Source organism: Lissotriton vulgaris, chromosome 9 (genome assembly GCF_964263255.1).
Source record: "Lissotriton vulgaris chromosome 9, aLisVul1.2, whole genome shotgun sequence".
Classification (NCBI taxonomy): domain Eukaryota; kingdom Metazoa; phylum Chordata; class Amphibia; order Caudata; family Salamandridae; genus Lissotriton; species Lissotriton vulgaris.
The window spans coordinates 1241114909-1241132636 of record NC_141697.1 but is presented as its reverse complement, the minus strand read 5'-3'; the positions used below and the strand labels follow the sequence as shown (position 1 = coordinate 1241132636).

The 17728-nt window shown below is 52.3% G+C and overlaps 1 protein-coding gene across 1 annotated transcript in view; it reads right to left on the bottom strand.

Moving 5' to 3' along the window:
- STAB1 (stabilin 1) overlaps positions 1 to 17728 on the bottom strand; it is a 756575-nt gene that overhangs the window by 161851 nt on the left and 576996 nt on the right. Inside the window, exons 50-51 of the mRNA XM_086939405.1 lie at positions 16538 to 16678; positions 12638 to 12697 (exon numbers count right to left, since the gene is read on the bottom strand). Of these exons, the coding sequence (XP_086795531.1) occupies positions 12638 to 12697; positions 16538 to 16678 (201 nt within the window). The remainder of the gene's footprint in view (positions 1 to 12637; positions 12698 to 16537; positions 16679 to 17728) is intronic.

Sequence of the window (17728 nt, the reverse complement as noted above, 5' to 3'; positions counted from 1 at the left end):
TTGCCTGCACTGTTGTTGTTTATATTGTAGCGCTTCACCTCACTTCCACGTGTTGCCTGCCTCTGTTGCTGCTAGCGCTTTGCATCGCCTCCACTGCCTTGACTTGTAATTAATATTCAGAGCGAGTTTACCCCCGGCGCTGTGCTCTGCCCTCCCCTCCGCTGCCATTTTGTTGATGTTGTTGTCCTCGTCAGCCCGCCCCGCCTCCCAGCTAAGACGCCCTCGCCCCTCCCCCTCCTCCATCCATATATGACAGGTGTTTTAGCGCGCAGCGTTCACGCGCAGCGACCGCGCCCAATCCGCGCCGAAGGTGCGCCAAAGGTAAGCCCGTCTACGCCCGTCCGCGCCTGGACCGCGCCCAGCGCCAGACCCCCTGCCCCCCGCGCTGCCCAGCCCTCCCGCATTACCTACGATGCCGCCACCCTCCTAGCCCTTAACCCCGGTCGCGCCCCCAACTGCGTCCAAGCCGCTCCTGGACAAACCCATGGACCTTTCTCCTGCTTCTCCTGCAAATTCAGCGGCACCGACAACATCTCCGCTACGACCACACCACAGATTCCCGACCCCAACCACCTACAATGCATCCTTCTCAACACCCGATCAGTCCACAGACACGCCATTGACCTATGGAATCTACTAGACACCATTTCTCCGGACATCGCCTTCCTTACGGAAACATGGATGAATGCTTCCTCCGCACCAGACATCACCATTGCCATCCCTGAAGACTATAAGATCACTCGCAAAGACCGAACCAGCCACACAGGAGGAGGAATCGCTATCGTCCATAAGAAATCAATCCGCATCTCAACCAGCTCTGACGCCAACCTCGCTAACTCCGAACACCTTCACTTCCAGATCCACATCGACCCCAAAACCACACTCAGAGGCACCCTCCTCTACAGACCACCAGGACCCCGCGCAAAATTCAGTGAAGACATCACGGACTTCATCACCCCACACGCGCTCCCCTCCAAAGACTACATCCTTCTGGGAGACCTCAACTTTCACCTTGAAAAGATCAACGACCGCAACACCGCCACCCTCGTGGACAACCTCGCCAACCTCGGACTTAAACAACTAGTCACTTCCCCCACCCACATCGCAGGTCACACACTCGACCCCATCTTCACATCCAGCAATCATGTCTCCTTCAGCCACACTACGGATCTCCTCTGGACTGACCACAGCTGCGTTCACTTCACCTACAACAAACCAAAACCCAGCATCCACCCCCAACCTACCCTGCAAAGAAACTGGAACAAAATCACCACGAACCAAATCTCCGCATCGCTCCTTCGAAACACCCCAGCCCTCTCTTCTAACGCTAACGAAGCCGCCGCCAACCTCACCCTTTGGTTATCCAGCACCGCCGACACCTTAGCACCACTGAAAAAACGTCAAAGCAAACCTGGCAGCAAGAAGGCCTCATGGTTCAACGATGATCTCAAGAAGTCCAAGAAACTCTGCCGCTCCCTTGAAAAGGCCTGGAAAAAAGACCCAACCACTAGCACCAAGGACGCCTTCAAAAACGCCACCCGCACTCACCACCAACTAATCCGAAAAGCCAAGAAAACAGCTTTCAAGGATCGACTTAACAACAATGCCCACAACAGCAAGGAACTTTTCAACATCATCAAGGAATTTTCCAATCCCTCGGCCAACTCCAACGACATCACCCCCTCTCAAACCCTCTGCGACTCCCTAGCCTCATTTTTCCACAACAAGATTGCAGAAATCCTCAACAGCTTTGACAACCAACCCGGAAACCGACCCACCCTACCATTTGCTGATCATCTTCCCCCCGTGAACACCCTTAACGACTGGAACCCAATCTCCACTGAGGACACCATCCGCCTGATGAATTCCATCCACTCAGGATCCCCCACAGACCCATGTCCTCACAACATCTTCAACAAAGCAGACACCGTCATAGCACCGCACCTCCGAGACGTCATCAACTGCTCCTTCAACTCCGCCACCTTCCCGGAAGACTGGAAACACGCTGAACTCACCGCCCTTCTGAAAAAACCCACAGCGGACCCCACCAAACTCAAAAATTACCGCCCCATCTCGCTTCTTCCATTCCCGGCCAAAGTCATCGAGAAAGCTGTCAACAACCAGCTCGCCGCCTTCCTCGAAGCCAACAAATCCCTCGACCCCTCACAATCTGGCTTCCGAGCAAAACACAGCACTGAGACCGCCCTCATCGCAGCAACAGACGACATCCGAACTCTACTGGACAATGGAGACACAGTCGCCCTCATCCTCCTTGACCTCTCTGCAGCATTCGACAGTCTGCCACAGCACCCTTTTACAACGCCTCAATAACATCGGAATCCAAGGAAAAGCACTTGAATGGATCACCTTGTTCCTCACCGGAAGAACCCATAGAGTCCGCCTTCCACCTTTCAAGTCCGAGGCCTCTGAAGTCATATGTTATGTTATGTTATGTTAAGTGAAACTTCTTAAGCGCACTAACACCAGAGGTTTCTTGGCGCTAACTGACAAAACAAAGACAGAATCCCAAGGCAGAAACTAACCGGTGCTGGAGAACAGAAAAGTTTTTAAAAGCTTCCTGAATTGGAGTAAGGAACCATTAGATTTAATGACTATTGGAAGAGAATTCCAGAATTTAGGTGCAAGGTGGGCAAAGCGACGGCCCCCAACCTTGCTGGTTTTGACTTTCGGAGTGACAAGTAGGTGATGATGAGCTGACCGAAGGTTACGTGCAGGTTGGTACGGAGTGATCAGTGAGTTAAGAAAGGCAGGACTGGTGCAATGGAGGGATTTGAACGTAAGACAGCCCAACTTAAAGGCCGCCCTCCGTTCTACTGGCAGCCAATGGAGTTTATGAAGCAAGGGCTTCGCAGACTGCCATTTTGGGACTTTGAAAATAAGACGGGCTGCCTGGTTCTGCACAACCTGGAGACGGCCCACAAGAGAACATGGGAGTCCGTGATAAAGGGAATTAGAAAAGTCCAGGCGGGAAAGAACCAGGGACATGACAACCTGGGCCAGTGCCGCATGTGGTAGTAGGTGCCTGATCTTCCGGATCTTTCGGAGCTGGAACATACATGAAGAGATCGTGGCACCTACTTGGGCTTTAAGCGAGAGCTCGGCATCGATTGTCACTCCAAGGCTCTTCACCGTCTTGGCCGGAGCAGGAGGGGGGCCAAGCTCAATGGGCCAGAACTGCGGACCCCAGTAAGCAGCACTGGAACCAGGGAGAAGGAGCTCAGTCTTCCCAGGATTAAGTTTTAGTTGGTTGTGATTCATCCACTGCTGAATGTGGGTCATAATAGAGTGAAAGTTATTGACAGCTTGTGGGGAGTGAAGCGGAAGGACGATCTGCAGATCGTCCGCATAGTTGAAAACTGTAGCGTCCCAGCTTTGAAGTGAGTGAATGAGGGGGCGGAGGTACAAATTAAATAATAAAGGGGAAAGAGAGGAACCTTGGGGGACACCACAGGTGATGGGGGTTTTGGACGCAGTGAATGATCCCAAACGAACGGCTTGGGTTCTGCCGGTAAGAAATGACTCCACCCACCCAAGAGCGAGGCCCTGGATGCCAGCCTGTTCGACACGGTGGAGAAGGATGTTGTGATCCACCGTGTCGAACGCGGCAGATAGATCCAGAAGTACCAGGGCCTGAGGGCTTCCCGCATCAGCATTCCTCCTCAGGGTATCCAGAACAGCCAGGATTACAGCTTCCGTGGAGTGGGCCGGTCTAAAGCCCGCCTGATTGGGTTCAAGGAAGTGTGAACTCTCGATGAAATTAGAGAGACATCTAGTGACGTGAGTTTCGATAAGTTTAGACAGGTAGGGCAACAGAGATATTGGCCGATAATTGGTGAGTTCTGTAGGGTCCACGCCAGGCTTCTTCAAAAGGGGCACGAGAATGGCCTCCTTGAAGGAGCTGGGAACCGTGCCACTGGAGAGAGATCTGTTCAGCAGGGGTAATATACACTCAGGAAATTTTAGACAGATGTCTCGCAACACCGAAGGAGGGCAATGGTCATTCGGGGAGCCTGATTTTACCCGGATAGCCAGTTCCGCTAAGGTGGTGTGATCCAAGGCAGGGAACTGCGTGAAGAACAATGGATTATTACAAGAAGTGTCAGGTGGTGGTGGCTGTGGAGGGGACATAATCGAATCTTTTATTTTGATAATTTTTTCAATGAAAAAAAAATTGAGGGCATCACAGGTCTCTATGGTAGGGGTTCGAGCTGGGAGGGTCCTGTCGTCTGAGGTAAGCTCATTCAAGATCTTAAATACCTCTCTGGATTTGTTATTAGCAGAGAGAATTCTGTGGGAAAAATGCTCAGATTTTGCTGAAATGATGGCCTGCTTATACTCTTTGCGGGCAGCTACGTATCTCAGTCTGGATGCCACAGAATAATCGCGTCTCCATATGCGTTCCCGCTGACGAACCTCAAGTTTGTACTTCTTGAGGTCGTCAGAGAACCACCTATGGGAATTGGAGTGTCTGGTGCGAGGAAATGTGATTAGGGGGGCGAACTGGTCACTGGCTGTCTTCAGCCAGTGGCCAACGTTAGCGTCCATCGCATTAATATTGTCATGGGTGCAGATGGTAGGACGAGTATTGTCCAGGGTCGCTAAGAAGCCTATGGAATCATAGGCATTCCATTTACGTGAGCGGCCGCCTGCCATCAAGGGAGCCATGGTCTGCCCCATAAGGGTAATGGTGGTATCAATTATATGATGGTCTGACCAGACACATGGGGAAATAAGAGGCTGGGAAAGAGTTAAATTGGTGGTCCAAACATGATCAAGTGTGTGGCCTTTGATATGGGTGGGCGAAGAGATATGTTGCGTTAGGTTCAGGCTGGTAAGAGTCTCAAACAATTCCAGGGCGTGAGGCATATGCGGCGTACCACAAGGATCCTCACTCAGTCCCACCCTCTTCAACGTATACATGAGCCCCCTCGCGGCCATCGCACGCCAACACAACCTCAACATCATCTCTTACGCGGATGACACTCAACTGATCCTTTCCCTCACCAATGACCCCAGCACCGCCAAGACTAACCTACACGAAGGAATGAAAGAAGTTGCCGAATGGATGAAACAAAGCCGTCTGAAACTGAACTCAGACAAAACAGAAGTCCTCATCTTAGGTACATCCCCCTCTGCATGGGACGACTCCTGGTGGCCGGAAGCCCTCGGAAAAGCACCCATCCCGACAGACCACGCACGGAACCTAGGCGTCATCCTGGATTCTTCACTCTCAATGAACAGACAAGTCAGCGCCGTATCCTCTTCCTGCTTCAACATTCTTCGCATGCTCAGAAAAACATTTAGCTGGATCCCCTCCGAAACAAGGAAAACAGTCACCCACGCTCTGGTCACGAGCCGACTGGACTACGGAAACACCCTCTACGCAGGTACTACCGCAAAACTCCAGAAGAAACTCCAACAAATCCAAAACGCCTCAGCCAGGCTCATATTAGACATCCCACGCAACGATCACATCTCTGGTCACCTTAAAGACCTCCACTGGCTACCCGTCAATAAGAGGATCACTTTCCGACTGCTTACCCACGCACACAAATCACTCTACGACATCGGACCAGAATGCCTCAACTCACGTCTGTCCTTCTACACCCCCTCCCGCCAACTACGTTCTTCCAGCCAAGCCCTCGCCACTGTACCTCGCATCAACAAGACCACCATGGGAGGCAGATCCTTTTCATACCTGGCTGCTAAAACATGGAACTCACTCCCCGCTTACCTTCGCCTTACCCAGAACCACCTAGCATTCAGAAAGCAACTTAAAACGTGGATATTTGACAAGTAATCCTCCTCCCCTTCCTAAGCGCCTTGAAACCCTCTGGGTATGTAGTGCGCTATATAAATTCTATGACTTGACTTGACATAGAAGAACCAAAGATGAATGACACCATCAACACACAGGTACTCAGGGCATTCAAACACGTCAAAGACAAACTCTCCATCAGTGACAATGGACTACTACTAAGAGGTCGGAGAATCGTCATTCCCAGCCAGCTGTGACAGGGAATTGTAAATTTAGCACACAAAGGACATCGAGGGGCGGTAGCCACGAAGAAAGCACTGTGAGTGCGCTTCTGGTTCCCCTCCCTTGATCAGATGGTGGAGGCCACGCTACAAGAATGCCTTCACTGTCAACTAGTAGGGTGAGAAGAACCACACGCTCCTCTGCAGATGTCGGACCTACCAGATAGTGTCTGGCAGCACGTAGCCATTGACTTCTTTGGCCCGCTGAAGTCAGGAAAATACATCCTCGCCATTATGGACAAATGTTCCAGATTCCCCATCGCTCACCAGATTTCTTCCACCAAAGCGACCCCTGTCATACCGGTAATTGACAAAGCGGTTGCCGCATGGGGAATCCCCACGGTGGTGAAGTCTGGCAATGGGCCACCTTTTAATGGACAAGAATTTGCAGAATTCGCGAGACACCTAAACTTCAAACATTGGAAAAGCACTCCCCTGTGGCCCCAGGCAAATGGGACGATGGAGCGATTTATGGCCACCATAAAAAAACACAGTCCAACAAGCTGAGCTAACTCACCGAAACATTCAACCAGCACTAAATGAAGTACTGCGCGCATACAGGACCACACCACACAGCTCCACAAACCAATGTCCCGCCACTCTGATGCTCGGCCGGACCCCTCGCACCCGGATACTAACCACAGATGCTGTCACGCTGCCCAGAACCACAACTTCCGAGCACAAGACCCTGGTCGAGTTGGATCGGAATAAGAAGGTGAAAATGAAGGAATATGCAGACCACCGCAGACATGCCAAGACATCTGATATCCAAGAAGGAGACTGGGTGCTGGTGAGACGAGAAAGGAAATCCAAAACAGATAGCCGTTACCATGATCACCCACTATAAGTCACAAGAAAAACGGAACCATGATTACAGCTGAGTCTGGAAGCAAGAGAATGGCCAGAAATGTTTTGCATTTCAAAAGATGCAACCCGACAGCCTACACTTGGACTCGGGGACCGGACTGGGACACGGACGTGTCAAGTCAAGAAGAGATCAGCCACAAAGAACCCATACATGTATCGGAGACCCATGATCTGAGAAGAGAACATCCTCACAGTCAATCACGACCCAGCCGACCGCGACGGTATATTCGGAGGCCCATCCGACTCATTGAAGAACTCTGAGAGAGACATTGAACATTTAAAATACAAAGGGGGAGATGTCATGTCGCCATGCCTGTCTTAACGTTGCCCCAAAGTCAGGCATGACTGTGGGCAGAAAGAGGAAAAGCCGTGGGGTGGAAGCGGCCATTCAGGGATGAATGCATGTGAATAAAGACGTGCTTGTTTCAGTTTCCTGTGTCTGTGTGTTTCATTCCCTTGTATGAAGACCCTGCCTTCTCACAACAACATTTTGACTACAAGTTATTAAGGACCTGAATGAAAATGCAGCAAGACTGGTGGCAGATGGAAGCAATTTCTGGCAGAGGCGGAGGCCTGTCTTGAGAAGAAAGATGGCTTTGTGAACCCAGGGGACGAGTTTGGGGCGTCCACCCTCAAATTCACCTTTAAGTGCTGTTTGTTCAGGCTTTTCATCAGGAGAAGCCCAGTGAAGAGGGCGCAAGGCCTGGCGAGGACAAGGAGTCTGCTGAGGGGAGCTCTAAACTGTGGTGATGTGTCCCAGTGTAGAGTCTACAAAGCGTAAGGACAATGATGACGAAACAAGTGATATAAGGACATGTTGACATGTTTGGCTCCAGAGCCAAGGGCAGCAAGTGACGCAGCTCATGAGGGCAGTGATAAAACAGAAGAAGCTCCAGATCCAAGGGCAGGAAGTGACGCAGCTCATGGGGGCAGTGAGAAAACAGCAGAAGCTCCAGAGCCAAGGGCAGGAAGTGATGCAGCTCACGAGGGCAGTGATAAAACAGCAGAAGCTCCAGAGCCAAGGGCAGGAAGTGATGCAGCTCATGAGGGCAGTGATAAAACAGAAGAAGCTCCAGAGCAAAGGGCAGGAAGTGACGCAGCTCATGGGGGCAGTGATAAAACAGAAGAAGCTCCAGAGCCAAGGGCAGGAAGTGACGCAGCTCAAGGGAGCAGTGATAAAACAGAAGAAGCTCCAGAGCCAAGGGCAGGAAGTGACGCAGCTCACGAGGGCAGTGATAAAACAGAAGAAGCTCCAGAGCCAAGGGCAGGAAGTGACGCAGCTCACGAGGGCAGTGATAAAACAGCAGAAGCTCCAGAGCAAAGGGCAGGAAGTGACGCAGCTCAAGGGGGCAGTGATAAAACAGCAGAAGCTCCAGAGCAAAGGGCAGGAAGTGACGCAGCTCATGGGGGCAGCGATAAAACAGCAGAAGCTCCAGAGCAAAGGGCAGGAAGTGACGCAGCTCATGGGGGCAGTGATAAAACTGCAGAAGCTCCAGATCCAAGGGCAAGAAGTGACGCAGCTCATGGGAGCAGTGATAAAACAGCAGAAGCTCCAGAGCAAAGGGCAGGAAGTGACGCAGCTCATGGGGGCAGTGATAAAACAGCAGAAGCTCCAGATCCAAGGGCAGGAAGTGACGCAGCTCATGGGGGCAGTGATAAAACAGCAGAAGCTCCAGAGCAAAGGGCAGGAAGTGACGCAGCTCATGGGGGCAGTGATAAAAAAGCAGAAGCTCCAGATCCAAGGGCAGGAAGTGACGCAGCTCATGGGGGCGGTGATAAAACAGCAGAAGCTCCAGATCCAAGGGCAGGAAGTGACGCAGCTCATGGGGGCGGTGATAAAACAGCAGAAGCTCCAGATCCAAGGACAGGAAGTGATGCAGCTCATGGGGGCAGTGATAAAACAGAAGAAGCTCCAGAGCCAAGGGCAGGAAGTGACGCAGCTCATGGGGGCAGTGATAAAACAGCAGAAGCTCCAGAGCAAAGGGCAGGAAGTGATGCAGCTCACGAGGGCAGTGATAAATCAGCAGAAGCTCCAGATCCAAGGGCAGGAAGTGACGCAGCTCATGGGAGCAGTGATAAAACAGCAGAAGCTCCAGAGCAAAGGGCAAGAAGTGACGCAGCTCACGAGGGCAGTGATAAAACAGCAGAAGCTCCAGAGCCAAGGGCAGGAAGTGATGCAGCTCATGGGGGCAGTGATAAAACAGCAGAAGCTCCAGAGCAAAGGGCAGGAAGTGATGCAGCTCATGGGGGCAGTGATAAAACAGCAGAAGCTCCAGAGTCAAGGGCAGGAAGTGATGCAGCTCATGGGGGCAGTGATAAAACAGCAGAAGCTCCAGAGCAAAGGGCAGGAAGTGACGCAGCTCAAGGGGGCAGTGATAAAACAGCAGAAGCTCCAGAGCAAAGGGCAGGAAGTGACGCAGCTCATGGGGGCAGTGATAAAACAGCAGAAGCTCCAGAGCAAAAGGCAGGAAGTGACGCAGCTCAAGGGGGCAGTGATAAAACAGCAGAAGCTGCAGAGCCAAGGGCAGGAAGTGACGCAGCTCACGAGGGCAGTGATAAAACTGCAGAAGCTCCAGAGCAAAGGGCAGGAAGTGATGCAGCTCATGAGGGCAGTGATAAAACAGCAGAAGCTCCAGAGCAAAGGGCAGGAAGTGACGCAGCTCACGAGGGCAGTGATAAAACAGAAGAAGCTCCAGATCCAAGGGCAAGAAGTGACGCAGCTCATGGGGGCAGTGATAAAACAGAAGAAGCTCCAGATCCAAGGGCAAGAAGTGACGCAGCTCATGGGGGCAGTGATAAAACAGAAGAAGCTCCAGATCCAAGGGCAAGAAGTGACGCAGCTCATGGGAGCAGTGATAAAACAGCAGAAGCTCCAGAGCAAAGGGCAAGAAGTGACGCAGCTCACGAGGGCAGTGATAAAACAGCAGAAGCTCCAGAGCCAAGGGCAGGAAGTGATGCAGCTCATGGGGGCAGTGATAAAACAGCAGAAGCTCCAGAGCAAAGGGCAGGAAGTGATGCAGCTCATGGGGGCAGTGATAAAACAGCAGAAGCTCCAGAGCCAAGGGCAGGAAGTGATTTAGCTCATGGGGGCAGTGATAAAACAGCAGAAGCTCCAGAGCAAAGGGCAGGAAGTGACGCAGCTCAAGGGGGCAGTGATTAAACAGCAGAAGCTCCAGAGCAAAGGGCAGGAAGTGACGCAGCTCAAGGGGGCAGTGATAAAACAGCAGAAGCTCCAGAGCAAAGGGCAGGAAGTGACGCAGCTCATGGGGGCAGTGATAAAACAGCAGAAGCTCCAGAGCAAAGGGCAGGAAGTGACGCAGCTCATGGGGGCAGTGATAAAACAGCAGAAGCTCCAGAGCAAAGGGCAGGAAGTGACGCAGCTCACGAGGGCAGTGATAAAACTGCAGAAGCTCCAGAGCAAAGGGCAAGAAGTGACGCAGCTCACGAGGGCAGTGATAAAACAGAAGAAGCTCCAGATCCAAGGGCAGGAAGTGACGCAGCTCATGGGGGCAGTGATAAAACAGCAGAAGCTCCAGAGCCAAGGGCAGGAAGTGACGCAGCTCATGAGGGCAGTGATAAAACAGCAGAAGCTCCAGAGCAAAGGGCAAGAAGTGACGCAGCTCATGGGGGCAGTGATAAAACTGCAGAAGCTCCAGAGCAAAGGGCAGGAAGTGATGCAGCTCATGGGGGCAGTGATAAAACTGCAGAAGCTCCAGAGCAAAGGGCAAGAAGTGACGCAGCTCACTAGGGCAGTGATAAAACAGAAGAAGCTCCAGATCCAAGGGCAGGAAGTGACGCAGCTCATGGGGGCAGTGATAAAACAGAAGAAGCTCCAGAGCCAAGGGCAGGAAGTGATGCAGCTCATGGGAGCAGTGATAAAACAGCAGAAGCTCCAGAGCAAAGGGCAAGAAGTGACGTAGCTCATGGGAGCAGTGATAAAACAGCAGAAGCTCCAGAGCCAAGGGCAGGAAGTGACGCAGCTCATGGGGGCAGTGATAAAACAGAAGAAGCTCCAGAGCCAAGGGCAGGAAGTGATGCAGCTCATGGGAGCAGTGATAAAACAGCAGAAGCTCCAGAGCAAAGGGCAGGAAGTGACGTAGCTCATGGGAGCAGTGATAAAACAGCAGAAGCTCCAGAGCCAAGGGCAGGAAGTGACGCAGCTCATGAGGGCAGTGATAAAACAGCAGAAGCTCCAGAGCCAAGGGCAGGAAGTGACGTAGCTCATGGGGGCAGTGATAAAACAGCAGAAGCTGCAGAGCCAAGGGCAGGAAGTGACGCAGCTCACGAGGGCAGTGATAAAACAGCAGAAGCTCCAGATCCAAGGGCAGGAAGTGACGCAGCTCATGGGGGCGGTGATAAAACAGCAGAAGCTCCAGATCCAAGGGCATGAAGTGACGCAGCTCATGGGGGCGGTGATAAAACAGCAGAAGCTCCAGAGCCAAGGGCAGGAAGTGACGCAGCTCATGAGGGCAGTGATAAAACAGCAGAAGCTCCAGAGCAAAGGGCAAGAAGTGACGCAGCTCATGGGGGCAGTGATAAAACTGCAGAAGCTCCAGAGCAAAGGGCAGGAAGTGATGCAGCTCATGGGGGCAGTGATAAAACTGCAGAAGCTCCAGAGCAAAGGGCAAGAAGTGACGCAGCTCAAGGGGGCAGTGATAAAACAGCAGAAGCTCCAGATCCAAGGGCAGGAAGTGACGCAGCTCATGGGGGCAGTGATAAAACAGCAGAAGCTCCAGAGCCAAGGGCAGGAAGTGACGCAGCTCATGGGGGCAGTGATAAAACAGCAGAAGCTCCAGAGCAAAGGGCAGGAAGTGACGCAGCTCATGGGGGCAGTGATAAAACAGAAGAAGCTCCAGATCCAAGGGCAAGAAGTGACGCAGCTCATGGGGGCAGTGATAAAACAGAAGAAGCTCCAGATCCAAGGGCAAGAAGTGACGCAGCTCATGGGAGCAGTGATAAAACAGCAGAAGCTCCAGAGCAAAGGGCAAGAAGTGACGCAGCTCACGAGGGCAGTGATAAAACAGCAGAAGCTCCAGAGCCATGGGCAGGAAGTGATGCAGCTCATGGGGGCAGTGATAAAACAGCAGAAGCTCCAGAGCCAAGGGCAGGAAGTGATGCAGCTCATGGGGGCAGTGATAAAACAGAAGAAGCTCCAGAGCCAAGGGCAGGAAGTGACGCAGCTCACGAGGGCAGTGATAAAACAGCAAAAGCTCCAGAGCCAAGGGCAGGAAGTGATGCAGCTCATGGGGGCAGTGATAAAACAGCAGAAGCTCCAGAGCAAAGGGCAGGAAGTGACGCAGCTCAAGGGGGCAGTGATAAAACAGCAGAAGCTCCAGAGCAAAGGGCAGGAAGTGACGCAGCTCAAGGGGGCAGTGATAAAACAGCAGAAGCTCCAGAGCAAAGGGCAGGAAGTGACGCAGCTCATGGGGGCAGTGATAAAACAGCAGAAGCTCCAGAGCAAAGGGCAGGAAGTGACGCAGCTCACGAGGGCAGTGATAAAACAGCAGAAGCTCCAGAGCAAAGGGCAAGAAGTGACGCAGCTCATGGGGGCAGTGATAAAACTGCAGAAGCTCCAGAGCCAAGGGCAGGAAGTGACGCAGCTCATGGGGGCAGTGATAAAACTGCAGAAGCTCCAGAGCCAAGGGCAGGAAGTGATGCATGCATGAGGCCAGCCATAATCGTCAGAAACAGCTGAAAGTGTGATTATTACCTGCAGGAGTCTGCTGAAAATGGTGTACCCATAGTTCCTTGCAGCTTCAGTTATGTTTTTCTGTGAAAATATAAAACAAGATAGGTTGGACGCAGAATACTTCATCATCTTATAGACCTTGACCCATTAATGATCTTACATTTCATTTAGGAGGCAGCTCAGATGTCCTCAGCGTGACAGAGCAGCCCAGCACTCCCTGTCGTGACTGGTGACTTACAATGTACACAGCTCCAGGAAGCAGTGAGAGAGCATACATTGCTGCTTGAGGTGCACCCCCAGCCTGCTCCTGCGGACCACAGAGCCCCCCAGCCTGCTCCTGCAGAGCACACTGCCCTCCCAGCCTGCAGAGCACCGAGACCCCCAGCCTGCTCCTGCAGAGCACAGTGCCCCCAGCCTGCTCTTACAGAGCACAGTGCCCCCAGCCTGCAGACCACAGAGCCCCCCCAGCCACCTCATGCAGAGCACAGTGCCCCCAGCCTGCTCCTGCAGAGCACAGTACCCCCAGCCCCTTCCTGCAGAGCACAGTGCCCCCAGCCTGCTCTTACAGAGCACAGTGCCCCCAGTCTGCTCCTGCAGAGCACAGTGCCCTCCCAGCCTGCTCCTGCAGAGCACAGTGCCCCCAGCCTGCTCCTACAGAGCACAGTGCTCCCCAGCCTGCTCCTGCAGAGCACAGTGCCCTCCCAGCCTGCTCCTGCAGAGCACAGTGCCCCCAGCCCCTTCCTGCAGAGCACAGTGCCCCCCCAGTCTGCTACTGCAGAGCACAATGCCCCCCAGCCTGCTCCTGCAGACCACAGAGCCCCCCAGCCTTCACATTCTGCGTGCAGCTGCATGAGTGCGGTGCAGCTGCATGAGTGCTGTGCAGCTGCATGAGTGTGGTGCAGCTGCATGAGTGCGGTTCAGCTGCATGCGTGCTGTGCAGCTGCATGAGTGTGGCGCAGCTGCACGAGTGTGGGTCAGCTGCATGAGTGTGATGCAGCTACATGAGTGCTGTGCAGCTGCATGAGTGCGGTGCAGCTTCATGAGTGCCATGCAGTTACGTGAGTGTGGTTCAGCTGCATGAGTGCTGTGCAGCTGCATGAGTGTGGTACAGCTGCATGAGTGCTGTGCAGCTGCATGAGTGTGGTGCAGCTGCATGAGTGTGATGCAGCTGAATGAGTGCTGTGCAGCTGCATGAGTGTGGTGCATCTTCATGAGTGCTGTGCAGTTACATGAGTGCTGTGCAGCTGCATGAGTGTGGTACAGCTGCATGAGTGTGGTACAGCTGCATGAGTGCTGTGCAGCTGCATGAGTGTGATGCAGCTGCATGAGTGCTGTGCAGCTGCATGAGTGCGGTGCATCTTCATGAGTGCCATGCAGTTACATGAGTGTTGTTCAGCTGCATGAGTGCTGTGCAGTTACATGAGTGCGGTTCAACTGAATGAGTGCTGTGCAGCTTCATGAATGTGGTGCAGTTACGAGTGTCATGTAGCTGCATGAGCATGGTGCTGCTGCAAAAGTGTGGTGCAGCTGCACGAGTGCTGTGCAGCTGCATGAGTGCTGTGCAGTTGCATGAGTGCGGTGGAGCTGCATGAGTGTGGTACAGCTGCATGGCTGTAGTGCAGATCAGAGTACGACGCTGCTGCATGAGTGTGGTGCAGCTACAAGAGTGATGTGCAGCTGCATGAGTGCCATGCAGCTGCATTGGCGATGTGCAGCTGCATGATTATAGTGGAGCTGCATGAGTTTGGTGCCACTAAAAGTGTGTACAGCTGTCTGAGTTAGGCGCAGCTGCATAAGTGCCGTGCAGCTGCATGAGTGCTGTGCAGCTGCATGAGTGCTGTGCAGCTGCATGAGTGCCATGTAGCTGCATGATTGTGGTTCAGCTGCATGAGTGAGCTTCAGCTGCATGAGTGTGGTGCTGCTGCATAAGTGCTGTGCAGCTGCATGAGTGTGGTTCAGCTGCATGAGTGCTGTGCAGCTGCATGAGTGTGGTTCAGCTGCATGAGTGCTGGCAGCTGCATGAGTGTGGTGCAGCTGCAAGGTTGTTGTGCAGATCTGAGTAAGATACTGCTGCATGAGTATGGTGTTGCTGCACACGTGTAGAGCAGATGCATGGCAGGGGTGCAACTGTCCCTGTTTGGAGCAGTTGCATGGCTGTGGCGCAGCTCCATGTGTAAGGTGCTGCTCCATGGCTGTGGTGCAGCTGCATGGCTATGGTGAAGCTGCAGGGCTGTGGTGAAGCTGCATTGCTGTAGTGAACCTGTGGGGCTGTGGTACAGCTGCATGGCTGTAGTGAAGCTGCATGGCTGTGGTGAAGCTACAGGGTTGTGGTGCAGCTGCAGGGTTGTGGTGAAGCTGCATGGCTGTAGTGAAGCTGCAGAGCTGTGGTGCAGCTCCATGGCTGTGGTGAAGCCGTAAGGCTGTAGTGAAACTGCATGGCTGTAGTGAAGCTGCAGGGCTGTGGTGCAGCTCCATGGCTGTGGTGAAGCCGTAAGGCTGTAGTGAATCTGCATGTAGTGAAGCTGCATGGCTGTAGTGAAGCTGCAGGGCTGTGGTGCAGCTCCATGGCTGTGGTGAAGCTGTAAGGCTGTAGTGAAGCTGCAGGGCTGTAGTGAAGCTGCATGGCTGTGGTGAAGCTGCATGGCTGTAGTGAAGCTGCATGGCTGTGGTGAAGCTGCATGGCTGTAGTTAAGCTGCATGGCTGTAGTGAAGCTCCATGGCTGTGGTGAAGCTGTAAGGCTGTAGTGAAGCTGCAGGGCTGTAGTGAAGCTGCAGGGCTGAGGTGCAGCTGCATGGCTGTAGTGAAGCTGCATGGCTGTGGTGAAGCTGCATGGCTGTAGTGAAGCTGCATGGCTATGGTGAAGCCGCATGGCTGTAGTGAAGCTGAAGGGCTGTGGTGCAGCTGCATGGCTGTAGTGAAGCTGCATGGCTGTGGTGAAGCTGCATGGCTGTAGTGAAGCTGCATGGCTGTAGTGAAGCTGCATGGCTATGGTGAAGCCGCATGGCTGTAGTGAAGCTGAAGGGCTGTGGTGCAGCTGCATGGCTGTAGTGAAGCTGCAGGGCTGAGGTGCAGAAGCATGGCTGTAGTGAAGCTGCATGGCTGTAGTGAAGCTGCAGGGCTGTAGTGAAGCTGCAGGGCTGAGGTGCAGCTGCATGGCTGTAGTGAAGCTGCATGGCTGTGGTGAAGCTGCATGGCTGTAGTGAAGCTGCATGGCTATGGTGAAGCCGCATGGCTGTAGTGAAGCTGAAGGGCTGTGGTGCAGCTGCATGGCTGTAGTGAAGCTGCATGGCTGTGGTGAAGCTGCATGGCTGTAGTGAAGCTGCATGGCTGTGGTGAAGCTGCAGGGCTGTAGGGAAGCTGCGTGGCTGTAGTGAAGCTGCAGGGCTGTGGTGCAGCTGCATGGCTGTGGTAAAGCTGCATGGCTGTGATGAAGCTGCATAGTTGTAGTGAAGCTGCATGGCTGTGGTGAAGCTGCATGGCTGTAGTGCAGCTGCATGGCTGTAGTGAAGCTGCATGGCTGTAGTGCAGCTGCATGGCTGTAGTGAACCTGCATGGCTGTGGTGAAGCTGCAGAGCTGTGGTGCAGCTCCATGGCTGTGGTGAAGCAGTAAGGCTGCAGTGCAGCTGCAGGGCCGTGGTGAGGTTGCATGGCTGTGGTGAAGTGCCAAGGCTGTGGTGAAGCTGCAGGTTGTGGTGAAGCGCCAGTGAGACACTGAAGGTGCTTTCATGGGTGTTTTTAAAAACAAACATTTTATATTGCAGACGTCCAACGGGCAGTGAGGCCACACCTATTCAAAGATAAACCATTATCAGTGTGTTTGTAACATATCATTGTAAAGAGTGGCGTCACAGATGACTCTCAGCAGCGGCCGCTTCACTGCAGCATTACCCCCATCACCCTGGTCATGGGGTGTCACATACCTGAGCGAACTGGAGAGGGGTGTCCCCTGCCTGGAGGTTGTATAGCAGCAGTATCCGGTCAATGAAATGGATGACTCCATTTTTGGCGATGAGGTCACTTTTGATGATTTTTGCTTCATTATTCAGATACACTTCGCCATCCTAAGTGTAAAAAGAGACTTCTCACAAATTGAAACTAAACATGAGCAATGTAACCAGGTCTGACGTATAAATGCAAGTTCCTCTAAATTCAATATTTGGCATAGGCACTCAATAAGTCATCATACATACACTCCATCATTCATCCTTGCCCTCATTCGGCCATTCATTCACTTACCGATCATTCTTGCATTCACCTAAATACACAGCCACAATAAAATACACACAAACGCCACAACAAATGCATGCGGTCATCATATGCATGCAAAAACAAATACAATTAAATATAGTAAAGGGTCGCCACTTTGCACTGGTATTATACAAAAAGGTATATTGTTTTAAAGTACCAGCACAACCACCACATTCAGAACTTATATGTTGGCCACCTTGGAATGGTAAAACAATGATACATTATGGACAATACCATTCCATGATGGGGCCCTGGTTTAGAGGCAATGGTCGCCTGGGATGACACAGACAATAGATGAAATTAGCAGTAAGCAAGGGGTCCGTTAGCGCTGCCTAAGCCATATAAGCTGCCATAAGCTCTAAAAACTAAAAATTAAATAAATAAATAAATAGAGGAGAATGAAAGAAATTAAAGGAACCTGTGAACAGGAAAAGAATTTAAAACTAGCCATCAGTACTGGCACTGAGCGCCCCCGTTTTCAGACAGATGTTTTCATGTGATCAGACAAATGCTGTTACTCACAAGTCAAAAAAGCCAATGGCTGCTCTATGTGGTACAGTGTAAATGACCGTCATATAGATCGGCTGCAGAAGAAGAGTGATCTAAAACTCTTTTACATATGTGTATCTATGTATGTGTGTAGCTGTATGGGTGACTGACTCAGTGTGTGAGAGGCTGTATGGGTGCATAAGTGTGTGTGATACTGTCTGGATGTGTGAGTGGCTGTATGGGTGCATAAGTGGGTGTGACACTGTCTGGATGAGTGAGTGGCTGTTTGGGTGTATAAGTGGGTGTGATACTGTCTGGATGAGTGAGTGGCTGTATGGGTGTATAAGTGGGTGTGATACTGTCTGGATGAGTGA